We start from the raw sequence: 25,794 nt of genomic DNA, 5'->3' as shown, positions 1-25,794 counted from the left end.
CAGCCTCGGGGAGGGGGGCGGTGGTTTATAAAGAGAGTGTTAAATTAGTGCTTTGAAATTGAAGGATCTCTTCCCTTACACCCCCCCCCCCCCCCCCCCCCCCCCCCCCCCAAAAGATGCTCGCCTCGGCCTCTGGGTCTCTCCCTTCCGGCTCCATTTCCCCCTCCCTCCTCCACCCCCCCCTCTGGGTCTCTCCCTTCCGGCTCCATTTCCCCCTCCCTCCTCCACTTGAGGCGGCGGCGGTGACGTGTAGACGCGTCGATGACTGACGGGCATTCGGGCCAATGGCGACCGGGACTCGGCTTGGAGGACCGCTTTGTCTTCCAACCAATCGTCGAGGGTGGAGGCTGGACTCCAACCTCACGCCCCTTTTCCCTTCCCTCCACCGATAGAACAGCGCCAATGATTGACGGGTCTGTGGACCAATGGCGATCGGACCTCGGCTCGGAGGACCAGATGGTCCTCCAGCCAATCACAGATGGCGGGGGTGGGGGAGGACCCACCAGTTGGGCAGTCCCAAGGTTGCTGAGTCTCCTTTGTCCAGAAGGTCCCAGTCACTGAGGAGGTGCAATTGGGATGAGTGGGTGTGGGTCATATATATATATGTATATATATCTATTTAAAAAAAATGTTAGCATTGATTTGTTCAGAGTTGAACAAGATAAATTATATTTTATAATTTTTGGAGGAAGTTGATTGTGATTTGACCTTTGTAAGTGAAATGAGGGCTATTGGAGGGAATATCAATATTATTGTTTCTAGGTGTTTCAGCAAAGATGGTGTTGGCAGATGGGCTGACTCCAAAAGATTCTGGGCGGTGCAAAGGGGCAAGATGCTCAAGAATGGAGGGGCAGGGGTGGTGATGTCCCAAACTGGGGCGGGGAAAGAACACGTGCCCAGTGTAGGGCGGCCAACCCCTCCCGAAATGACGGGGAGTCTGCCCGATCGGCCGCCGATCTCCCGGTGGCTACCGAGAGCGGTCCGGGAGATTTTCAAACAATATCTCAAGTAAATGATGCCCATCCGTCCAGAAGCTCTCTGGGCGGCCGGTCCGTGCATCGAAAGTGGTGATCTTGACTGCGTTCGCTACCGCAGCGCGCTGGCGCGGGGCATAAAACCGACACGCCCGCAGACTGCGCTCCCGAAGGTCGCCGTGCTGCTTTTTTCCTGCCGGCCTCTGAGCCTCGGCCTTGTGGGGAGGCCGAGAGAACTGAGATTGATAGCATGGAACTTGAGTATGGCTGAAAAGGTGGTGGGGGGGGGCATGCTATCAAAGCTTTTCGTCATGCACTCATCAAGATAGCCCGCAAGGAATTGCTGACTGCAGCAACAATTTGTACTTTATGAGAAGAGCGTGCTGATTGCTGCATTCTCCATGGCAATGCCTGCACCGATCAGAGTCCACTTGCCAACCAACCAGCACTCTCTTCTCGTGCAGTATAAATTGTTGTTCCGCGGTTGCAGACCATCCTGAAACCTTCGATAGCATATCTCCCTTTCTCATCAGCACTCAAGAACTGAGGTAGGTAAATTGAGGAGCGAGCGCTGCTGCAAGGGCAGCTGAACTTTCAACTGCCTGGGAAATTCAGACCGTACCACCTAAGCCAGTCGAGAAAGCTCCTCTTATATGCCGAGTGTCCCGACACTTGGTAAAGGAGCACCTGCCGGGTTAGGAGAAGTTACATTGTGCCCTAAAAGCCTAGAAACGCGCTTTTTCCTGCCGAGGCTCAACTCAAGATTCATTCGAGCCGAGGTCACCTTGGTAAAAGGCGCGCTGCTGCTGGAAGAATGCTAGCCTAATAGTATTTACCGATGATCAGACTGCCAGCTGGCACCAAGCAGGGTAATTGCAAGAGCAGCGCAGCTTGCTCGAGCGCCCCAGATAGATGACTGAAGTTCAGCGTCAGATCGCTGCGCAGAATGTGCAACTTGTGAGCGGAATGAAATCAGGTTTGCCCCTTTTGTGTCGTGTTCCTTCTGGTTTGCATTAAAACGTGGGCATTGGCGAATGAAGATAGAATAAAGACTCTCCTCACCCCCCCCCCCCCCCCCCCCCCCCCCCCCGCCCAAACACAATGCAAAACTAAGGGTGGTGGGTCGAACTGGTGTCTCAGTCACCCGTTTTCGGAGAAATCTCCCAGAATAGCCTCACTCAGAGTTGCTGACCTTAGCCCAGTGAGGGGGTCAGAGTGGGATTAGTGGAAGGGGGGGTGGGCGGGGGCGATGGTTGCTCCTGCAGAATTTGCAGTACAGCACTTCAGTAAAGAGGAGGGTGGTGCCGGTGAGCAGTGGGCTTCTCAGATCATAAGGGAAGGGGCCGGTTCCCCAAGAGCGGAAGGGTTGGGGGAAATGTTGCGTGGAAACTAGGAGCTGTCTGTTGTGAATTTCTATCCTGTCCTCGCAGGGAGGGGGAAGAGAACTGCAGATGGGAAAAGCTCAAAACCAAACATGGCACCCAAGATCTGAGAGTATCCGTCAGGACCTGAACACCATCGGCCTTCGAGTGTGGAAGGGGAGACGCTCGCCCGTTCTGTCTGCGGGGGAAAGGTTTCAAAGGTCAGGGTGACTGGAAAAGCACCGAGACACACACACACACACACCCGAGTGAGAGTGTTTCCAGTGCACTGACTGTGGAAAGAGCTTTCACCAGCTACACAGCCTGAGAAAAACATCTCACCATTCACAGCGGGGAGAGACCGGACGCGTGTTGTGTGTGTGGACCAGGCTGCAACTGACCGTCCAACCTGGAGAGACACGAGGAGACGTGCGCCACGGAGAAAGACTGGAAATGTGGGGACTGTGGGGAGGGATTAGGTTCCCAATCGCGACTGGAAACCCATCGACGCAGTCACCGCCACACCGGGGAGAAGCACTGGAAGTGCGGGGACTGCGGGAAGGGCTTCAGTTACCCGTCCAAGCTGGAGATCCACCGGCGCGTCCACACCGGGGAGAGGCCGTTCGCCTGCCCCGCCTGCGGGAGGGGCTTCAGCGAGGCCTCCACCCTGCGGCGGCACCGGCGGGTCCACTCCGGGGAGAGGCCCTTCACCTGCCCCGAGTGCGGGAAGGAATTCACCTGCTCATCCAACCTCTCGACCCACCGGCGCACCCACACGGGGGAGAGGCCGTTCGCCTGCCCCGAGTGCGGCAAGGGCTTCGCCCAGTCCTCCAACCTGCTGCGGCACCGGCGGGGCCACGCCGGGGGGGGGCCGCCGGCCCGCCCCAAGCTGGGGGCTGGTGGGGGAGGGGAGCCCCCCGGGGCGCCGGGGGGCGCGCCCGCCGACGAGAGGCCTTTCCGGTGCTCGGACTGCGGGGGCGGCTTCAAGAATGCCAAGCACCTGGAGGTGCACCGCCGGGTCCACACCGCGGGGAGGCCGTTCAGCTGCTCCCGCTGTGCCAAGAGCTTCAGGAAGTCGCACAGCCTGCTGACCCACCAGCGGGTCCACACCGGGGAGAGGCCCTTCACCTGCCCCGCCTGCGGCAAGGGCTTCACCCAGTCGTCCAACCTGCGGACCCACCAGCGGGCTCACAAGTGACCCCGGGTGGGGGCTGGTTCCGCTGCTGTTGCGGCTTTGAGGGGCCGACAGGGGTGGTCCCTGTCGGCTGCCCTTCGACGACACCCCCCCACCACCGCCCCCCCCCAACCACCCCCGCGTAACCGGGCCAGCATTTAACGTTCGGGATGCCTGTCAAATTGAAACAGAGGAACAAGAGGAGGCCCGTCAAAGGTGTTTGTTCCAGCATTCAGTTGGGCTGACCCTGTACCTTTTGTCTATTTACTTGCCCTCGGTTCTGTAAAATAAATCGGTTTTGTCTTAAAACGCATCGTTGTGGATCTCCGTCTTTCCCGCCGCTTTTTAAAATCATTTATGGGATGTGGGCGTTGCTGGCCGCGCCGGTGTTTATTGCCCTAATTGCCCCTTGAGGAGGTGGGTGGGGAGCCGCCTTCTCGAATTGCTTGTAGTCCACGTGGTGTAAACCGGGGTGGGTTTTTACAACCTTCGACAAAGGTCATCGTCAGACTTTTAATCGGGTTCCGATTCCACTATCTGCCACGGCGGGGTTCGAACCCGGGGCCCCAGAGCATTACCCTGGGCCTCTGGATCGCTGGTCCAGCGATAGTACCCCTACCCCATCTCCTCCTCCCCTGTCACTGCGCGTGGACTCAGGAAGAACAACGGCGAACGCTGCAGGACGTGCTGTCGGTCCAGGGATGGGTGGAAAAACTGCGACCCGCTCTCCCACTTGGGAGCGATGTGGCCGGCCCTTCCCAGTCCCTGCTCTCAAGTCCTGGAGCTCCCGGACAGCACCGGTTTGACGGGCCCTCCTAGCTGGAGTTTCACGTGGTGGATCAACGTGAAACGATTCAGCTCTGTTCGAAACAGATTGTTGGGAGATTTCTGTCTTTCCCACCTGAGTGTTTCACATCACCCGGCTGGAGTTCAGACAGGACGATCTGGGGGAGGGGAGCGGGGGCGCGGTGAAGTGGTGGCGGGAGGGGGGTGGTTTGAGCGGGGAGGATCGTCAGAGAGGAACAGGGCTTCCGGCTCGACACGGTCCTTCGGGGTCACACTGAGAGGGACAAACGGCACTTTGGTGCTTTGCATCTCCTTTCAGAGCGTCTTTCCCGGGAAGGAAAGCCAGTTGCCTCCTTATCGAGCAAGCGCTCTGCCCTGTTTGCTTTCAGCGTGTGCAGAAGTTCATCGGACCCGGCTGTGGAGCCTGGTAAACCTCCGACATCAGGATGTACGAAACAGGGGCAGGTCATTTGGTCAACAGGTCCGGTCTTGTCAGACTCACTGAAATACGTTCCATGAGGAACACAAGTGAAGGCGCTCCGTCTATTCCCAGTCCTGCTCGGGACCCATATTCTTGGGACTGAACAGGCCTTTTCCACCACCCCCCCACCACCCCACCCCCCCACCCCACCACGCCCAACTTGATTGGGGTGAGTTTTCTGAGTGGAGAGAGAGGGATTTCGGTGGGAAAACATGGAAGTCCGGTCTCCCCGTGCGCTGTGCCTTTTCCCCAGCGGGTTCCCCACTCTTCTCGGCCCACAAGCTGTGCTGTAAAGTCTGAGTTCTCAATTCCCCAGAGAGAGCGGTGGATGCCGAGTCATCGGATTTAACCACAGCAGAATTAGACAGATTTTTGATAGACAAGGGAATCGAGGGTTATGGGAGGGGTGGTGCTGGCGGGGGTTGAGGTGGGGGGGTGGGGGGGTGCGTTTGCAGACAGGAAAGTGGAGTTGAGACCACAAGCAGGTCAGCCAAGATCTTACGGGATTGGTGGGGCAGGCTCGAAGGGCTGAGTGGCCTCCTCCTTGCTCCGATGTTCCCCTGATCCCCGTTCCACCGTTCGGCGCAACCGCGGCTGACCCTCGCTACCTCAGCTACGCTTTCCTGCCACCCCCCCACCACCCCACCCCCCCTTCGTCATCTCCATCAGATCCTCAGAGATGGAAAGTCTGCCTGTCCCAGCCTCGAAGGGATTCAACGAGGGAGCACCCGCGGCCCCCCAGGGCTGGGCCATTCCAGAGACGCGCGGCCCCTCGGAGCGAAGGTAAACGTCTCCGGATCACTGGTCTGCGCCTCTGGATTGTAGTCCAGTAACACTGGCGCTCCCGTATTAGGGGAGCTCCGGGACTTGGGAGCAGGGACCGGGAAGGGCCGGCCACATCGCTCCCAAGTGGGAGAGCGGGTCGCAGTTTTTCCACCCATCCCTGGACCGACAGCACGTCCTGCAGCGTTCGCCGTTGTTCTTCCTGAGTCCACGCGCAGTGACAGGGGAGGAGGAGACGGGGTAGCGGTATTATCGCTGGACCAGCGATCCAGAGGCCCAGGGTAATGCTCTGGGTTCAAACCTCAGCACGGGCTGCTGGTGGAATTCAAATTCAGTTCATCAATTCAGCCAGTTGGTCCAAGGAAAGGCTGGAACGAAAGCCAGTTTTAGCAACAGAGACCACAAAACCATCACCGGTTATCACAACAGCTCGTCTGGGTCGCTCACGTCCTTTTTGGGTGGAATTTGAATTCGATTGGAAATCTGAAATGGAAAGTCTCAAGGTGACCACGGAAACGTCGTCAATGGTCCTTGAGAACCCACCTGGCTCGCTGATGCCCATTTGGGGAGCAAAGCTGCCGTCCTTACCCTTACGACGTGACGCCAGACTCACACGGGGATGCGGTTGACCCCCGAAGCTCAAGGGGCGTTTAGGGGGCAACGGAACGCTGGCCCGGCCGGCGATGCCACATCCCGGGAAAGGATCATTAAAGCGATCCGGGATTTAGCTCCCTGTCTTTTACGTGTCACGTAAGACTTGTCTTAAACATCGGCTTCTCCCCAGAGAAGCGGAGGCTGGGTCGCCGGTCAGACAGATTTCTCATCGTGAAGGGAATAAAAGGGTTGGGGGGCAGGGGGGGGTATAGTGGAGCTGAGGTCACTATCAGATCGGCCGTGAACGGCGGAGCAGGCTTGAGGGGCCGAATGGCCTGCTCCAAGTCCTAGGTTCTAATTTGTTTTCTAAACTTTATTTGGTGGATGTGGGGGGGTGGGGGGGATGTTTTCCTCTTGTGGGAGAATCTGGAAGTGGAAGGAGGGGAGCTGGGGGGGGTCACTGTTTAAAAAATAAGGGGGTCGCTCATTGAAGACGGAGACGAGGAGAAAGTCTTTCACCCAGAGGGTGGTGAGTCTGGGGAACTCTCTTCCTCGAAAGGCAATGGAAGCAGAGCCTTTGAATATTTTTAAGGCAGAGCTGGATAGATCCTTGCTAAGCGAGTGGGGGGGTGGCGGGGAGATCAATTTGAAACCCGCTCTGAGCGTGGGGAGGGATTCAGCCATTCATCCGGCCAGTGGGAGCAACGGCGAGTTCACGTTTCCACCCACCCCCACCCCCGATCCTCAACTCGCTCACGTCCCACTTCCTCGCCTCTGTGTCAGGTCCCGGCACCAACAAGGAAACTCCGTGGCTCTCGCTAACACGTTTTGTTTATTTTCTCCTTGAGATTTCCGACTCCCAACTCTCCTTCCTGGGTCCCCTCTCCTTACTTCTGTCATTGCAAAAAATCGGATACAAGCGCACGAGTTAGGAGCGGGAGCCCGGTCGCTTGGCCCCTCGAACCTGCTTCACCGCTCGACAGGATCGCGGCTGGTCTCCCTGTCACCTCCGACCCCACATTCCCGCCTCGGCCTCGCCCCCCCCCCCGATAACCTTTCACCCCTCCTCTGTGAGTCAAGAATCTTTCTACCTCTGCCTTACTAATACTCACTGACCCTGCCTCCACTGCTCTCTGGGGAACAGCGTCCAGAAGGTTCACCGGCCCCCCTCCCAGAGAAAAAATTTCTTATCGTCTCTGTCTCAAATGGGAGAGAGAGACCCCTTCGTGTTGAACCGCATCCCCAGGTTCCAGTCTCTCCCGACCGAGGGAACATCCTTTCAGCGCGGAAGGAATACCAAAGTAGGGAACGTTTTGTTCCCCCTGGAGTATCTCAGGACAAAGACACTAACTAGGAGCAGGAGGAGGCCACTTGGCCCCTCAAGCCTGCTCCCTTCCCCCCCCCCCATTCAATAAGATAGTGGCTGATCTGATTATAACCTCGACCCCACATTCCCGCCAACCCCCTGATAACCTTTCACTGCCACCCCCCCCCCTTCTTCATCAAGAATCTCTCCAGCTCTGCCTTAAAAATATTCAAAGACTCTGCTTCCACCACCTTTCGAGGAAGAGAATTCCAAAGACTCACCGCCCTCTGAGGGAAAAACTTTCTCTCCATCTCTGTCTTAAAGGGGCGACCCCCTTATTCTTAAACAGTGACCCCCCCCTCGTTCTAGATTCTCCCACAAGAGGAAACCTCCACTCCACATCCACCCTGTCGAGACCCCTCAGGATCTTAAAGTTTTCAATCGAGTCGCCTCTTACTCTTCTAAACTCCAGCGGATACAAGCCCAACCTGTCCAACCTTTCCTCATAAGACAACCCGTCCATTCCTGGTATTAGCCTGGTAAACCTTCTCTGAACTGCTTCCAACACATTCACATCTTTCCTTAAAAAGGGAGACCAGCACTGTACACAGTACTCCGGACGTGGTCTTACCAATGCCCTCACAACTGAAGCATAACGTCCCTACTTTTATATTCAATTCCCCTCTCAATGAACGATGACATTCTATTAGCTTTGCTAATGACAGCACACAGTATCCTGGGCTTTATTAATAGGGGTATAGAGTACAAGAGCAGGGAGGTTCTGCTGAATTTATATAAGACACTGGTTAGACCTCAGCTGGAGTGTTGTGTACAGCTCCGGGCGCCACATTATAGGAAGGATGTGGACACATTGGAGAGAGTGCAGGAGAGGTTTACAAGAATGGTTCCAGGGGTGAGAAATTTCAGCTATGCGGATAAATTGGAAAGGTTGGGACTGTTCTCCTTGGAGAGGGGAAAGGGTAAGAGCAGATTTGACTGAGGCTTTCGAAATCATGAGGGGGCTGGATGGAGGAGATGGGGAGAAACTGTTCCCGCCCGGAAAAGGATCGAGAACGAGAGGGGCACAGACTTAAAGTGATTTGCAAAAGAAGCGAGTGTGACGTGAGAAAAAGCTTTTTCACACAGCGAGTGGTTCGGGTCTGGAATGCACTGTCTGGGAGTGTGGCGGAGGCAGGTTCAATCAAGGCATTCAAGAGGGCGTTGGATGATTATTTGAACAGAAACAACGTGCTGGGTTACGGGGAAAAGGCAGGAGAATGGGACTGAGTCATAATGATCATTCGGAGAGCTGGTGCGGACAGAATGGGCCGAATGGCCTCCTTCTGCGCTGAAACAAAACTGTGATTCTGCGAATTACATCTCGAGTAACTCTGGTCCATCTCAGGTCATTTACTTCAAACTAATTTATTAATGCTATACCGCACGACGGGCCACAAGTAGGTACATCTGTCTTGAGTACAGGCTGTTCCCTCTGCTCTGCCGAGTCTCCAGTACGTGACTGCTGATGTCACTGTTACACCATGACACCCATCACTAACTCATCACCACAACCCATTAACCCACTATAGTACAGGGAAGTCTTGTTACACCTGTACAGGGCATTGGTGAGACTGCACCTGGGGAACAGTGTGCAGATTTGGCCACCTTACTTGAGGAAGGATCTGCGTAGATTGGAGAACGTTCAGAGGAGGTTCACTCGGCTGATTCCCGGGATGAGGGGGGGGGGGGGGGGGGGGGGGTGGGGGGAAGGTGGGGGGGTGAGTCTCATGAGGTAAAAAGGTTCAGTTTGTGCTCGTTGATGTTTAGATGAACAGGAGGTGATGTTACAGAAGCATCTAAGATTGTGAGGTAGCTTGACAGGGTGGATGCCCTCGTTGTTTGGGGGTGAGGGGGGGGTGGAATCTAGAACTAGGGGGCACAGTTTCAAAATAAAGGGGGTTCCCCCCCCACCCCCGTTGAAGACGGAGACGAGGAGGAATTTCTCCCCTCAGGAGGGTCGTCAGTCTGTTCCCCAGAGAGCAGTGGAGGCCGGGTCACCGAGCACGTTCAGGGCTGAGCCCAGGCAGATTTTTCATCAACGAGAGTGGGGGAGGGGGTCAAAGGTTACGGTGGGGGGAGGGGAGGTGGCAAGCGGGAAAGTGGGGTTACAGTCACGAGCGGATTGGCCACAATCCCGTTCAGCAGTGGAGCAGGCCCGAGGGGCTGATCGGCCCTCCTAAGTTCCTCCGTTCTCATTTCTGTTCCAAACTCCGCTTAGCCACAGCAGTTTGAAAGCTGCTCTGAGCCGTGGGAAGGGATTCGGTCGGTCACAACAACCACTGAGACACCAGCGAGTCGGTGACGGTGGGGGGGGGGGGTCGGATTCTGCTGCTGCTGCTGTTCGTCACACCTGGGGGCTGCGGCGGGTTCACTCTGACAGCCGGGGACCTCGCTCTGCTCCCTCCGTCGGTTAAGCCCCAGGGCCGATCCGGAGGTCAACATCATCCTGGGGGGGTGTGTTTAAATAAATCCAGCGGCCGTTTGAAGAACCGGTGCGGTCGGGTCCTCGCTGTCTCTGAGATGAGACGACGAGGGCTCGCGTATGACTCATCGCCAAGTCGGCGCGCCTTTACGAGGCTGTAATGAAAGAACGTGGGGGACCCTCGGTTTTATTTGATACAGTGGGGTGGAGGGGGAGGAAGTGGTGGCGTAGTGGTCAACGTCACTGGACTGGTCGTCCAGGCTAATTCTCTGGGGATAAAAGCAAGTCCTACGGTCGCGAAACGTTAACCCTCTTTGTCTCTCCCCGCAGATCCGCTGAGTTTTCCCGGCGTTTGCCGATTTCCTCAGTGCTCTGGGGGCACGGGTCCAGCTCCCACCGTTGGCAGCTGGTGGAATTTAAGTCCCGTTAATAAATCCGGGATTGTAATGGTGACTGCGAAGCTATCGCTGATGAGGCAAAAATTTGATCATTCGCTAACAGACTGGAGCAGGGAGGACTGATCCCCCTCTGAGGGACAGGTCGGGAGGGGATCTGAAAGAGGTCTTGAAGGTCCTGGACAGGGTCGACGGGGAAAGACCCGTGGAAGGATCGAGAACGAGAGGGGCTCAGGTTGATTCAAGTAAATCAGCACAAGAAGAGAAGGCAAACGTGAGGAGAAACCTCTTTGGCACAGCGAGTGGTCAGGCTCTGGAATGCACCGGCTGAGTGTGTGGTGGAGGTGGGGGCTCAATCAAAGCACTCGAAAGGGGGATGAGGCTGTGATCCGAGAAGGAAGAACGCGCGGGGGGCTGCGGGGAGAAGGCAGGAGAACGGCGGTGTCGGCGGGCGAGTTGTTCATTCAGAGAGCCGGTGCAGATACGATGGGCCGAGTGGCCTCCTGCTGCACTGTGAGGGGAAGGGAAATCTGCCGTCCTTACCGGGTCTGGTCTACAGGCGACTCTGGATCCACAGCGATGTGCTTGGCTCCTCACTGCCCTCTGAAATGGCCCAGCAAGCCGTTTGGTGGTGTCAAACCCCTACAAAGCCGACAAAAAGGAATGAAACCGGACGGGCCAACCGGCGTTGACCTGGGCACTGGAAACGACAACGGCAAACCCAGGCCTGTCGACCCTGCAAAGTCCTCTTTGCTAACATCTGGGGGCTTGTGCCAAAATTGGGAGAGCTGTCTCATCGAATAGTCAAGCAACAGCCTGATAGAGTCATCCTCACGGAATCATACCTTACAGATAGTGTCCCAGACACCACCATCACCATCCCTGGGTATATCATGTCCCTCCGGCAGGACAGACCCAGCTGAGGTGGCGGCACAGTGGTATACAGTCGGGAGGGAGTTGCCCTGGGAGTCCTCAACATTGACTGTGGACCCCATGAAGTATCATGTCATCAGGTCAAACGTGGGCAAGGAAACCTCCTGCTGATTGCCCCATACTGCCCTCCCTCAGCTGATGAATCAGTGCTTCTCCATGTTGAACATCACTTGGAGGAAGCACTGAGGGTGGCAAGGGCACAGAATGTACTCTGGGTGGGGGACTTCAATGTCCATCATCAAGAGTGGCTCGGTAGCACCACTACTGACCGAGCTGGCCGAGTCTTAAAGGACATCGCAGCTAGATTGGGTCTGCGGCAGGTGGTGAGGGAACCAACAAGAGGGGAAAACATACTTAACCTCATCCTCACCAACTGGAGTATTGTGTCCAATTCTGGTGACCACACTTTAGGATGGACATGAAGGCATTATAGAGAGGGTGCAGAAAGGATTCAAAAGAATAGTTCCAGGTATGAGGAACTTCATCACCTGGATAGCATTGTATAGGATCCCCTGGGCAAGACTGATCGTAATAGGATGGAATTTCACATTCAGTTTGAGGGGGAGAAATGTGGATTTGAAACTCACGCCTTCAACTTAAATAAAGGCGCTTACAAGGCTATGAAGAAAAGAGTTGTCCAAAGTGGACTCAGAAATAAGTTAAAAGGCAAGACAGTAGAGAAGCAGTGACAGACATTTAAGGAGATACTTCATAACTCTCAACAAAGAGGAAGAAAGACTCAATGAGAGGATGCACCACCCGTGGCTCATCAAGGGAGCTAAGGATGGCATCAGATTGAATGGAAAGGCATACAATGCAGCAAAGATTAGTGGTAGGAGATTGGGAAAGTTTTAGAAACCAGCAAAGGATGACAAAAAAAATAACAAGGAGGGAGAAACTGGATTTGAAAGAGACCTAGCAAGAAATATGAAAACAGACAGTGCAAGCTTCTACTAGTACATCAAAGGGAAAAGATATGCCAAAGTGAGAATTGGTGCCTTAGAGGGTGAGACTGGGAATTAATAATTGGAAACAAGGAAATGGCTGAGACTTTGAACAAGTATTTTATATCCGTTTTCACACAAAAATATCATCCCAAGAATAGTAGAACATCATGAGGTAAAAAAAGGACGGAGGAACTTAAAACAATCACCATCACAGGAGAAAATGTCACTAGGAAAGCAAATCAGACGCAAGGTTGACCCCCTGAACTGACGCCCGCATCCTAGGGTCTTAAAAAAAGATATTTCTGCAGAGATAGTGAATGCACTAAGAACAAAATGTGCTGGGAAATCAGCAGGTCTGGCAGCATCTTTGGGGAAAAACACAGTAAAAACTGGGAAATGGGAGCACTGGTCCGAACTGGTCTTCTATTCCTTAAAACGTGACACCAGTAAAAACTGGGAAATGGGAGCACTGGTCCGAGTTGCAGAGAAGTGGAGCCAAAGGCCACAATCGGATCGGCCGCGGTCCTGTTGAATACTGGAGCTGGCCCGGTGGGCCCACTCCTGCTGCTGTGTAACCTCAGGCTGGGGGTGGGGGGGGTCCCGGACAGTCCGCTGCCTCCCCGACAAGGCAGCAATGTGGGGTTATGGCCGCATAGGTCAGCCTTGACCTTACCGAGCGGCGGAGTGGGCTCGAGGGGCCGGGCGGCCCGAGCGGTCTCGAGGAGATGGATGGTCCAAGCGGGCTCAAGGGGCCGGACAGACCGAGCGGGTCGAGGGGCGGGATGGACCGAGCAGTCTCGAGGGGCCGGACAGCCCATCCCCTGCCCCTGTTTCCAAGCTCTCATGAGCGTGTGTGACGTGGAAGGTGCGGAGCCGGTGGAGGCTGGCCGGGCCCCGTGTCTTGAGAGAGAGGAAACCATGGGAAAGATGAGACTTCGGTCGGGCAGGGGGAGCAGCAGGGAAGAGGGAGCAGCTCTTGCGGAGGGCCAGCAACAACACGATGGGCCAACTGGACTCGTTCCCTGTCCTTTACTGTTCTGCTATTCAGCTCAGTAAAGAGGGAACATGTTGTTGTTGAGGAAACTCCCCTGTGTGTGTGTGTGTGTGTGTGTGGGAGGGTGTTTTTGGGGGTGGGTTTTGTGCAGAATGAGAATGAAATCCCTGGGAGACAATGATTGTCCCTCCCGGGCACTGGGACCAAAGTTGGGAACCGCAAGCCCCGCCCACTCATTCCTTTCCGGCCATAAGATGGCGGCGGTTGCGCATGCGCCCTGATCCACCTTCCGCCGATTCCCAAGATGGCGGCCAGGTTCCCATGGTGACGCTGGCCGCCAGTTTCGCAGCCGGTTGTCTGCCGGCGCAGCCTCGGTAGGAGTTTAAATTGTAAGAACACCTCCCTTATCCACCCCCCCCCCCCCCCCCCCAAAAGGTGCTCGCTGACCGGCTGAGAGGTTTCCGTCATTCGCCTCGGCCTCTGAGTCTCTTCCCTTCCGGCTCCATTTCCCCCTCCCTCCTCCACTCGGCGGCGGCGGCGGCGTGGAGCCGAACGTGCGGACGTGACGTCGAGGCGCAGATGATTGACGGCGATCTGGACCAATGGCGATGGACCGGGAGATCCTCCAACCAATCAGAGGGCGGTGCCTGATGGTCCCTTTCTCCTCCCGCGCCTTGGTTGGAGTGGGTGGCCTCCTTTGTGCAAGAAGCTCTCAGTTACTCAGGAGGTTCAACTGGGCTTTTATTTTTCTGTATAAATTAACACATTGCAGATTTATTTAGAACGTTTTTTTTTTAAATGTCGAATTAATTTCAAAATGGAAAATTAATTGTGATTTGGAGCAAACATTTTGACCTTTGCAAGTGAAATGACAAGGGTTCATGTTGGGAAAGTCATTATTACTATTTCTAGATGTTTAAGTCAAGATGGACAGACTCCCAAAGAGTCTGGGGTGGTGAAAGGGCAGGATAGTAAAAATTGGTGGGCTAAGCCCTAAACTGGGGGTAAGGAGCAAGCTCCCTGAGAACAGAAAGGATGGGGGGGGGGTGCAGGGGAAGAAGGTTGCATAGAAACAAGAATTGCCTGCTCTGAATTTCTATCCTATACCTGCAATGATGACTTTTGCAAATTCCTTTTTGCAGGGTAACAGAACGGGAGGAATTGTAGACGGGAAACTCAAACCAAAGATCGTGCCAAGATCTGATTGAGTCACTTGATTCATCAGGACTTGAATATTTGAATGTGGAAGGAGAACTGTTTGTCTGTTCTGCCTGTGGGAAAAGATTTCAAACATTGTTGTAACTAGAAAAGCACCGAGACACACACACACACCCGAGTGAGAGTGTTTCCAGTGCACTGACTGTGGGAAAGGGCTTTAACCAGTTGTACGGCCTGAGAAAAAATCGCACCGTTCACAGAGTCTGCGTGTGGACGAGCGTTCAACTGATTGCCCAAGCTGGAGAGAGACAAGGGTGCCAGCACCATGGAGAAACCGTGGAAATGTGCGGACTGCAGGAAGGAATTTAGTTACCCCTCCCAGCTGGAAACTCACCGTCGCAGCCACACCGGGGAGAGGCCGTTCACCTGCTCCGTGTGTGCGAAGAAATTCAGTGATTCATCCACCCTGCAGAAGCACCAGCGAGTTCACACCGGGGAGAGGCCGTTCATCTGCTCTGAGTGTGGGAAGGGGTTCACTCAGTCAGCCACCCTGCGGAAGCACCAGCGGGTTCACACCGGGGAGAAGCCGTTCATCTGCTCCATGTGTGGGAAGCGATTCACTCAGTCGTCCAATTTGTTGACCCACCAGCAAGTTCATACTGGGGAGAGGCCGTTCATCTGCTCCGTGTGTGGGAAGCAATTCAATCAGTCGTCCAGCTTGTTGACCCACCAGCGACTTCACACCGGGGAGAGGCCGTTCACCTGCTCTGAGTGTGGGAAGGGGTTCACACAGCTATCCAGCCTGCTGAAACACCGTGGCAGCCACGCCAGTGGGAGGTCTTTTAAATGCTCCGACTGTGGCGATGGCTTTCAGAACTCCAAGGAACTGATGCTCCACCAACGCGTTCACACTCAGGAGAGACCGTACAGCTGCTCTCACTGCGCAAAGAGGTTCAGAACATCGTTCCACCTGCTGACACACCAGCGAGTCCACACGGGCGAGCGGCCCTTCACTTGCCCCGTGTGTGGGAAGGGGTTCACTCAGTTGCAACACCTACTGAGACACCAGCGCGTTCACACCGGGGAGAGGCCGTTCACCTGTTCCGTGTGTGGGAAGGGGTTCACCCAGTCGTCCAGCCTGCTGACCCACCAGCAACTTCACAAGTGATTCTGGGGGTTGGATTCTGCTGCTGTTAATCACATCCAGGACTGAACCAGGTTCATCCTGACAGTTGGGGTCTGTTTCTGCTCATGGTAATAATCCCTGTAACTGGGCCGGAGGTTAATATTCTGGATATGTGAAATAAATCAGACGTGTCTAAACAATCAGTGTGTCAGGTCCTTGTTGTCTCTAAGACGAACATCGTAATAAATGCTGGCCCAGCCAGTGAAGCCCACATCCCATGAATGAATTAAAAAAAAAGACCGGGGCTTGTATATGACTCATTGCTGCTACCTTTACCAGGCTGTTATCTTCCAAGTAGGCACTTTACAGCCTTCCGGACTGAATATTGAGTTGAACAACTTTAGATCATGAACTCTCTCCTCTATCCCCACTACCTTTCTGATCCTCCTTTTTCCAATAAATTTATATAGATTTTTTTTTTCCCACCCATTTCCATTATTTTTAAATGTATTTCCATCTATTGTCTTATCTCTACCTTTTAGCCTATTTCGATCCCTTAGATAATATCACCACTTTCAACACCTCTTTGTCCTTTTGTCTGTGACATCTTTTGCTTATCTCCACCTGGCACTGACCCTCTATCCAGCTCTAACTGTCCCACCCCCCCCTTAAACCAGCTTATATTTAACCTCTTTTCTATTTTTCCTCAGTTCTGATAAAGAGTCATTCGGACTCGAAATGTTAACTGTGCTCCTCTCCGCAGATGCTGCCAGACCTGCTGAGTTTTTCCAGGTATTTTTATTTTGGATTTCCAGCATCCACAGTTTTTCGCTTTTATGTTATAAAAACCATTGGGATACTTGTCTTTATTAATGGAAGAACGGAGCACAAAAGCAAGGATGTTACAGTGGCCTTTGGTAAAACTCCAGTTCATCCTCAGCTGGGGTGTTGCATCGAGTCCTGGTGCTCACACTTTGGGAAGGATGTGACGACATTAGAGAGGATGTGGGCAAGATTCAAGCGAATGGTTCCGGGGATGAGGAACTTCAGTTACGTGCAATGGACTTGCAGAAGCTGTGGCCTGTTCTCCTCGGAGAAGAGGAAGCTGAGAGGAGGTTCGATAGAGGCGCTCGAAACCAAGAGGGGTCCGGGCAGAGGAGGGAAGGAGAACCTGTTCCTGCTGGCAGGACGGACATGATCCAGAAGGAGCAAAGGCAACACGAGGAAAAACCCTTCCGATGCAGAGAGTGGTTAGGATCTAGGGTGCACCGCCTGAGAGTGGTGGAGGCAGAGTCAGCGGGGCTTCCAAAGGGGAATTGGGTGGTTATCTGAAAAGGGAAAATAAACTCTCAGCGTGGCAGGGAAATTCCAGGAGAGGGAAATGAGCTGAGTTGCTCTTGGCGAGAGCAGGCGTGAGGGTAGATTGGAAAGGTCGGGATCGTTCTCCTTGGAGAGGAGGAGGCTGAGAGGAGACCGGATAGAGGTGTTCGAAATCATGAGGGGGACTGGACAGAGTCGATCGGGAGAAAGCTGTTCCTGCTCACGAAAGGATCGAGAATGAGAGGGCACAGATTTCAAATGGTTTGCAAAAGAAGCAAGTGTGACATGAGAAAAAAAGACTCTTTCACACAGCGAGCGGTTCGGGTCTGGAATGCACTGTCTGGGAGTGTGGTGGACACTGGTTCAATTGAGGCATTCAAGAGGGCAATAGATGATTATTTCAATAGAAACAATGTGCAGGGGCATGGGGGAAAAGGCAGGGCAAAGGCACATGGACATGGTGCTCATTTGGAGAGCCGTTACAGAATGATGCGCCGAATGGCCTCCTTATGTGCCATTAAGATTCTGTGATTCTGCGGGTGGGCCCAATGTCTGTGCGGTAACCACTCTGTCATTCTATAATGAGATGCACTGTGACTTTTGCCTTCAACTGAGAGACTTGTGACAAAATTAATTGTGCTAAAATAAATCGGTTTTGGTGCAAGAGAAAAACTGGGTTTATTGAAGTCACAAATGAATTTACAACATTAGGATTACACTGATATTATACAGACCTACAAAGTACACTTAGTTAAGAACGGGGAACATACGGCATAACGAGGGAAAATCACGCTACTAACCCCCTTACCCTTGTCTCACCCCCAAATAAGTCCAAGGTCTAGAATCCAGGGAGTGGGAGCGATTCGAACCGCTCAGAAGTCAGAGGTGAAGCTGACACACACACACACCACCACCACCCCCTACATAATGGTGACCGCGGCAGGGCCTTGGCCAAAGGGATGCGATGCACTGGACACTGATTTGGAAGAGAGGATTTCAAATTATGTGTTCAGTAAGGCGAATATGGAAAAAAAAATGGGTCACTAATCTGTTAAAGGCTTGGCGTCCGGTAGATGCGGCAGCTGAATGGACAGAAGGGAAGGATCATAAAAAAATCCTTAGAAAAGGCATAAAAACAAAAAAAAAACTGCGGATGCTGGAAATCCAAAACAAAAACAGAATTACCTGGAAAAACTCAGCAGGTCTGGCAGCATCGGCGGAGAAGAAAAGAGTTGACGTTTCGAGTCCTCGTGACCCTTCGACAGAACTTGAGTTTGAGTCCAAGAAAGAGCTGAAATATAAGCTGGTTTAAGGTGTGTGGGGGTGGGGGGGAGAGAGAGAGGGAAGAGTTCTCTCTCTCTCCCCGCCACCCGCCGCCCCCCCCCCCCCGCCCCCCCACCCCAACCCCACACACACACACCCCCTAAACCAGCTTATATTTCAACTCTTTCTTGGACTCGAACTCAAGTTCTGTCAAAGGGTCATGAGGACTCGAAACGTCAACTCTTTTCTTCTCCTTAGAAAAGGCAGCCTGGCTGATGTGCTTCAAAAAAGAGATCCAGCTTTTGGACTGGCTGGTCGAAGCCCCAGGCAGCTGAGATTCGGGAGTCAGCCCTGAAAGCCCAAACAAAGGCCCTAGCAGGGGAGAGGTTACTGTTAGCATTGCAGGCTCTGAACCAGGAAAGGGTGCAGTTAGTGGGGGAAGCATAAGACCCAGCAGGAATATTTACAGTGTCAGGTCACCGAGTCCAAGAACAGTGAGCTGGGGTTGCGGGGAAAGAATGCCCGCCTAGTGAGACAAGTAAGAGAGCAGGGGGAGAAAGTAAAAGGCTTACAGGCAGCCGACAAGATAGTAAGCGCGCAGGGGTTTGAGGATGCAGACCTTGGCCCCTGCCAGAAGCAGATAGAGAGTCTGAACCTTGCTCCAAGGGCGGCAAAAGGCATGGTGTGCCTCATAACCCCTAGTGCAGCCCAGGTCGACTTCCCAGGGAATTCTGCTCGGGTAGGCAATCTAGCACCATTATAGATGGGGCCCGGCAGCATTGTAGATAAGGCAAGCCCCATGGTATACACCATAAAGCTGCCCCGGCGCACCAAAAGGTTCCACGTTAACCAATTGTAAGTCGTTTAAATCCGAGAGAAGGGGACAGCCAGTTGGGGCAAGGTCTGAGGCTAAAAATCCTCAGCCTGCAGCAGGAGCAAACTCACAGACTGCACAAGCAGGCGCAGCGGCTTGTTTTAAGGGAAGGGCCGTCCCAACCCACCGTTTGGGGACACTCTTCCCCCGCTCATCTGGGACTCAGATGAGGTGGGACCTGAGGGCAGAGAGTCACCTGCCCCCTGACACAGGTTTAGAAGAGGTACGGCCTGAGGATAGAAACCCCCAGCCAGCGGCAGTGGAGATTCCACAGACCGCACAAGAGGGGGCGGTGTCTCGGGTTGAAGACCCACCAGCCAGAAAACCGCCCCCCCCACCAGCCAGAGTCCCTGGAAGGTCCCCACGAACGCCGCGGCCAAAGAAACCGTGGTCACCGGCTCCCCAGTTTAAAAGGGCAGCCCCTCAAGTCAGGGATCGATCTGAGGACAGAGGTCTCCAGCCAGCAGGCGCAGGCTGTGAGGGACCAAAGGGACAGGACAGGGCGGCCACACCGAAGGGAGTAGTGTGCTGTAGCCCGAACAGGGATTAACCTGGCCGCCTGGGGACGGGCGGTGGATGTACATAGCTTCTGTTATTTAATTCTGAGATTGTTAAATTAGGGTGTTTTGGTTAAATTTTAAATAAGGTGGTTGGTAGTTTAAGCGTTATTGTTTCAGAGTGTTTCTATTGAGTTGAGGTTCCAAGCCTCGACTATGCTTTACCCAAGCCAGCGAATCCGTTCGGTACCTGGGTATACGCTCTTATGTCTCCCTACAGAAAGGATTTCGATAGGATGGGGGGGCGGTGGGGGGGCATACTCCTACTCGCCCTGATAGGAATGGCCGCTGGGAGGCGAGGTGACGTGGAGGACTCCCACATTTTTTGGGCGCTCAGGGAAGAGAGAGCACCGGTTGTGACTGCGAGGGGCAGCGAAGGTAACGCGGAGGAGTTTACTACCTACTCCCACGTGGGAAGATGGCCAGAGGGGCTGGGATCTAACTCCACCCGATACTCCAGTCAGACCGGGTTCACACACAGGGGAGGCCTCCCTCCCCCTGCCCCAGCAGACAGGTCGTGGCCACACAGGTCGGGGTCACTGAGGGGAAAGGCGTGTGCCTGACCTGCAGAGGACAGATTCCCCCGGGGAAGGTGGTGGTGGTTCAGGAAGCTGAGCAGAGACATGGGGGACGGTACAGCTGACTGAGAGTGACTAGGGAACGACACCAATCGGACCATTATTGGGAACCATTGCCCGGGGGTTGGGGGGGGAGTGGGGGGCGATAAGCGTGTGCTGGGACAAGCGGTGGAAATCAGAACAGACAATCTATGTCTGCATGTGGGGATCGCACAGAAGACCTGCCCCACGGGTGTATCCATTATCTTTTCCGCAGCATGGCTGGACAAGGGGAAGGGGGTGGAATGGAATTCCCACTTACACACTTGCATAACCCCATCCTCTCCAGCCTCAGTTAAGGCCACTGAACTCGTGGCACGCGCCCCAAAAGCCCCTGCCCACGGCCCCGACAGTAAGGACACATACGGAGAAGTGCCCTGCCCCCACCAAGGGACCAGGGAATGGGCTGGTACTAGTGCCGACCGAAAAGGTGCCATACCGGGGGGTACACTGTGCGGTAGCTTCCGTGATTCTAAACCTCACAGAGGTACACTTACCTGAGTGGTGCCCCAAGGAGACAGAGCAGCTGTGCCGGGCCCTGTTAAGAAAAATGTTCAGGAAATTCTACGAGTTCGATTTTGCCACTGTGGACAAAACAGAACTGTACACTTCCCACACTTTAGCAATGCGGGGAGACAAAGAAGGGGAACCTGGAATGATGTTTTCACAGCACATAATACAGGATCCTCTGTGATAAACAGTCCGGATGACATAGAATTGCAGACACAAATAAACAGTTTAAAAACACAATTATGAAAAATCTTAACAGAGGAGAACACAGTGATAGGCTCCGAGCTACACGAGGACCAGGCCATGACGGTCCAGTTGAAGGAGATTATTGCTGAGTTGGAAAGGCACGCCAAAACAGTGAATGCACTCATTCGAGAGGATAGGAATGCATCAGACCAGGCTGCACAGAGTGAGGTGTGCGTGCTGGACGGGGCATGATTGCTGGGCGAGGGCCGCAGCAACCTGGAGGATTTAAAGCAAGGCTTAGTCCCCTCCTGGATCAGCAACAAGCACCTCGCAGCCCTCCCACCCATTTGAGAATTCACTCAGCCCGTGTCAGTTCCGCCTAGCCACTGAAGCCTACCCAGTCCCAGCAGATTGTGGGCGCTCCAACCACACCATCATGGGTATAGTAGTGAGGATGCCAGTCATGGGGGTGGGACAGCCCGACCTGCACCGGTATATAGGGTGGAGAACATTGGAGTCATTCAAGGGGGTGCACACGTCCGTTCCGCAGCGGTCCCACCTTACGTCATAAAGTGGGAGCACACGATGACAGGTACAGACCTCTCTGGGCGCCGGAGCCGGGGTGCACACGTAGTAGTTCTGTGTCCCCAGCACTTGAACGCCTATTCCAGCCCACAGTGCGGGTTTAAAACTGCTGGTGCACGGCCTATAAACTGTACCATGGAGGTAATGGCACAAGGCCATGTTCCCCCCACAGGTAGCATGTATAGGGGGTGGGACATATTGTGTCACCACAAGTGCGCCCCACTACCAGCTTGGACAGCACATCCGGTGTCCGGTAAGTGACAGCAGTTTTTGTTTTAAACCCGAGGCAGAAGTTCAAGCGGCCCAAGAACGGACTGTGCCCATTCCTCAACCCTCCACTGTTCACCTCACTGTTGGGGAAAACGTTACCAACCTGCAGAGCTCTGTCACACATTTCGGTTACAAAATTCCCCCTCTACCAGAACATCTTACTAAACTACTAAAAGCTGTAGAGTTATCATATCACAAAAAGTATTTCTATTCTTTGGAACAGAAAACACCCGCAACAGAAGGAGAGATTCAAGGTGTCACAGTCCCACCCTGGTGGGACATTTTCGAAAACCTAGAGGTCCCTTCATGGGTCAGAATGGCTTCCCACATCCTTGTGATTTGCCAGCTGGGAATAGTGTTGTACCTGTTGTGCTCTCAGTGCCAGGGAAAAGGCAAAATCCTAGAGTTCCAAAACGAAAGGACCTGGAAGAAGCATTATGCTCAGGTGGAAAGAGATACACCTGTTTGAACCTTTCATATATATTTTTTTGTGTGTTCCTGAAAAAAGATTGTTGTTTCTTTGTGTTCGGTTATTTTTAAGGAAGGCTTTTACGTGTTGTTTTCTGTTAATAAAGATGTATGTGCAGCAGGTGGGGTGTTGGACCCCCTAAATGTTTGGATGTATGTAAATAACTGTACTTTGCCTACGCATGCTTACGTACCCCACATTTTAAAGAATGGGGAATGTACGTGTCATGAGATCTTAGATAGGTAATTACAGGAGAAGATTGACTATGGAGGGTCGGGAATTTTGTTTTTTTTCCCAGTATGATACTTGAAGCAAGGTTTAAGTATCACTGGCGGGGGGGGGGCGGGGTGAGGTGCTGAAGGGTTCTCAAAGTTCCCACATTTTTCGTATCATCAACAAGGATATGACTTTTGGACTTTTATGGCAGAGGACCCAACTGCTGAGTTAAGTGTAGAACCCTGCAGACAGGAGGCTAGGCCCATGAAGACCTGGGACTGGATGTGCCCGGGTTTGTTGAGTGCAGTGTGGATTGTTGCCTGAAAAAAACGAGAGGAGACAGAATACGCGTTCTTCCCTTTAAAACAATCAACCCAGAGAAAGACTTCATCTTACATTAAACTAAAGCCATCAAAATCTTGCAGAAATAATCACAACTAACTACTAAGGCAGGAAGGCAGCAATCGATGCAATTATGCGAACCAATCAATACTCCCCATATACAATGGCTTTAAGTTCAAGACTAGCTACGGGGACAGGATGACAACGATAAACATCATGCGAGCCCATTACTCGTAGCGAATGGGCACTTCAACGTGGCACCCCATCAAATTGTCATGTCAGTGCCTTCAGTCTGAGCAAGAGGGATGTTGTTGAGGAAACCCCCCTGTGTGTGTGAGTGTGAGGGTGTTTGTGAGGGTGGGTTTTGTGCAGAATGAGAATGAAATCCCTGGGAGTCAGTGGTTGTCCCTCCCGGGCACTGGGACCAAAGTTGGGAACCACAAGCCCCGCCCACTCATTCTTTCCCTGCCTTAAAATGGTGGCGGGTGCGCATGCGCCCTGATCCACCTACCGCCGATCCCCAAGATGGCGGCCCGGTTCCCATGGTGACGCTGGCCTCCTGCCTCGGAGCCGGTTATCTGCCGGCGCAGCCTCGGTAGGAGTTTAAATTGTAAGAATTGTGCTTTCAAATTGTAGGAGCTTCTCCCTTATCCCCCCCGCCATCCAACCCCAAAAGGTGCTCGCTGACCGGCTGAGAGGTTTCCGTCATTCGCCTCGGCCTCTGGATCTCTTCCCTTCCGGCTCCATTTACCCCGCCCTCCTCCACTGGAGGCGGCGGCGACGGCGACGAGGAGCCGAACGTGCGGACGTGACGTCGAGGCGCAGATGATTGACGGCGGTCTGGACCAATGGCGATGGGGGGGCTCGGCTCGGAGGACCAGGAGGTCCTCCAACCAATCACAGAGGGCGGTGCCTGATGCTCCCTTTCTCCTCCCGCCCCTTGGTTGGAGTGGGTGGCCTCCTTTGTCCAAGAAGCTCTCAGTTACTCAGGAGGTTCAATTGGGATTTTATTTTTCACATTTTTAACACATTGCAGATTTATTTAGAATTTTTTTTTTAAAAATGTCGAATTAATTTGATTTGGAGCAAACTTTTTGACCTTTACAAGTGAAATGACAAAGGTTCATGATGGGAAAGTCATTATTACTATTTCTAGATGTTTAATTCAAGATGGACAGACTCCCAAAGATTCTGGGGTGGTGAAAGGGCAGGATAGTAAAAATTGGTGGGCTAAGCCCTAAACTGGGGGTAAGGAGCAAGCTCCCTGAGAACAGAAAGGATGGGGGGGTGCAGGGGAAGAAGGTTGCATAGAAACAAGAATTGCCTGCTCTGAATTTCTATCCTATACTTGCAATGATGACTTTTGCAAACTCCTTTTTGCAGGGTATTAGAACGGGAGGAATTGTAGACGGGAAACTCAAACTCAAATCAAAGATCGTGCCAAGATCTGACTGAGTCACTTGATTCATCAGGATTTAATATTTAAATCTGGAAGGAGAAATGTTTGTTTGTGGGAAAAGATTTCAAACATCGGTGTGACTGGAAAAGCACCGACACACACACACCCAAGTGAGAGTGTTTCCAGTGAATTGACTGAGGTAAAGGCCTTTAACCAGTTGTACGGCTTGAGAAAAAATCGCACCATTCACAGAGTCTGTGTGTGGACGAGCGTTCAACTGATTGCCCAAGCTGGACAGACACCATGGAGAAACCGTGGAAATGTGCGGACTGCAGGAAGGGATTTAGTTACCCCTCCCAGCTGGAAATTCACCGTCGCAGCCACACCGGGGAGAGGCCGTTCACCTGCTCCGTGTGTGCGAAGAAATTCAGTGATTCATCAACCCTGCAGACCCACCAGCGGGTTCACACCGGGGAGAGGCCGTTCATCTGCTCTGAGTGCGGGAAGGGATTCACTGAGTCAGCCACCCTGCGGAAGCACCGGCGGGTTCACACCGGGGAGAAGCCGTTCATCTGCTCCGTGTGTGGGAAGCGATTCACTCAGTCGTCCAACTTGTTGACCCACCAGCGGCTTCACACCGGGGAGAGGCCGTTCATCTGCTCCATGTGTGGGAAGGGGTTCACTCAGCTATCCAGCCTGCTGAAACACCGTGGCAGCCACGCCAGTGGGAGGTCTTTTAAATGCTCCGACTGTGGCGATGGCTTTCAGAACTCCAAGGAACTGATGCTCCACCAACGCGTTCACGCTCAGGAGAGACCGTACAGTTGCTCTCACTGCGCGAAGAGATTCAGAACATCGTTCAACCTGCTGACACACCAGCGAGTCCACACGGGCGAGCGGCCCTTCACCTGCCCCGTGTGTGGGAAGGGGTTCACTCAGTCACAACACCTACTGAGACACCAGCGCGTTCACACCGGGGAGAGGCCGTTCACCTGTTCCGTGTGTGGGAAGGGGTTCACTCAGTCGTCCAGCCTGCTGACCCACCAGCGGGTTCACAAGTGATTCTGGGGGTTGGATTCTGCTGCTGTTAATCACATCCAGGACTGAACCAGGTTCATCCTGACAGTTGGGGTCTGTTTCTGCTCATGGTAATAATCCTTGTAACTGGGCCGGAGGTTAATATTCTGGATATGTGAAATAAATCAGACGTGTCTAAACAATCAGTGTGTCAGGTCCTTGTTGTCTCTAAGACGAACATCGTAATAAATGCTGGCCCAGCCAGTGAAGCCCACATCCCATGAATGAATTAAAAAAAAAGACCGGGGCTTGTATATGACTCATTGCTGCTACCTTTGCCAGGCTGTTATCTTCCAACTAGGCACTTTACAGCCTTCCGGACTGAATATTGAGTTGAACAACTTTAGATCATGAACTCTCTCCTCCATCCCCACTACCTTTCTGATCCTCCTTTTTCCAATAAATTTATATAGATTTTTCTATTCCCATCTATTTCCATTATTTTTAAATGTATTTCCATCCATTGTTTTTTCTCTACCTTTTAACATTTTTTGATTCCTTCACCCCAACCCAACTAGGGCAATTTGTACCTTGCTCGTCCTGCTTCATACCCTTAATTATCACATTCCTTTAAATAATATCACCACCTTCAACACCTCTTTGTCCTTTTGTCTC

At 53.2% G+C, this 25,794-nt stretch overlaps 2 protein-coding genes across 6 annotated transcripts; both read left to right on the top strand.

Annotated features, from left to right (window-relative positions):
* Positions 1-13,513: 13,513 nt before the first annotated feature.
* Positions 13,514-15,694, top strand: LOC121273937 (zinc finger protein 774-like). 3 transcript variants are annotated; one of them, XM_041181062.1, is made up of 2 exons: positions 13,514-13,599; positions 14,353-15,694. In XM_041181062.1, the coding sequence occupies exon 2, from the start codon at positions 14,694-14,696 to the stop codon at positions 15,534-15,536; it is 843 nt and encodes a 280-aa protein (XP_041036996.1). In that variant the 5' UTR covers positions 13,514-13,599; positions 14,353-14,693; the 3' UTR covers positions 15,537-15,694. The 3 variants fall into 3 exon arrangements, with proteins under 3 accessions (XP_041036996.1, XP_041036997.1, XP_041036995.1); XM_041181063.1 differs by having other exon boundaries at positions 13,565-13,584; XM_041181061.1 differs by lacking the exon at positions 13,514-13,599 and adding an exon at positions 13,731-13,937.
* A 7,519-nt stretch (positions 15,695-23,213) lies between these two features.
* Positions 23,214-25,308, top strand: LOC121273939 (zinc finger protein 774-like). 3 transcript variants are annotated; one of them, XM_041181064.1, is made up of 2 exons: positions 23,214-23,313; positions 24,087-25,308. In XM_041181064.1, the coding sequence occupies exon 2, from the start codon at positions 24,406-24,408 to the stop codon at positions 25,162-25,164; it is 759 nt and encodes a 252-aa protein (XP_041036998.1). In that variant the 5' UTR covers positions 23,214-23,313; positions 24,087-24,405; the 3' UTR covers positions 25,165-25,308. The 3 variants fall into 3 exon arrangements, with proteins under 3 accessions (XP_041036998.1, XP_041036999.1, XP_041037000.1); XM_041181065.1 differs by having other exon boundaries at positions 23,221-23,298; XM_041181066.1 differs by lacking the exon at positions 23,214-23,313 and adding an exon at positions 23,678-23,696.
* Positions 25,309-25,794: the final 486 nt, after the last annotated feature.

This window comes from Carcharodon carcharias (genome assembly GCF_017639515.1).
Source record: "Carcharodon carcharias isolate sCarCar2 chromosome 27 unlocalized genomic scaffold, sCarCar2.pri SUPER_27_unloc_5, whole genome shotgun sequence".
Classification (NCBI taxonomy): Eukaryota; Metazoa; Chordata; class Chondrichthyes; order Lamniformes; family Lamnidae; genus Carcharodon; species Carcharodon carcharias.
Note: the sequence above shows the minus strand (reverse complement) of the source record. Positions and strands in the feature narration are given on the sequence as shown.

What these genes read in the sequence shown, in the direction of transcription:
- LOC121273937 (XM_041181062.1), top strand. Translation starts at nt 14,694, where the DNA reads ATGGAGAAACCGTGGAAATGTGCGGACTGCAGGAAGGAATTTAGTTAC.
- LOC121273939 (XM_041181064.1), top strand. Translation starts at nt 24,406, where the DNA reads ATGGAGAAACCGTGGAAATGTGCGGACTGCAGGAAGGGATTTAGTTAC.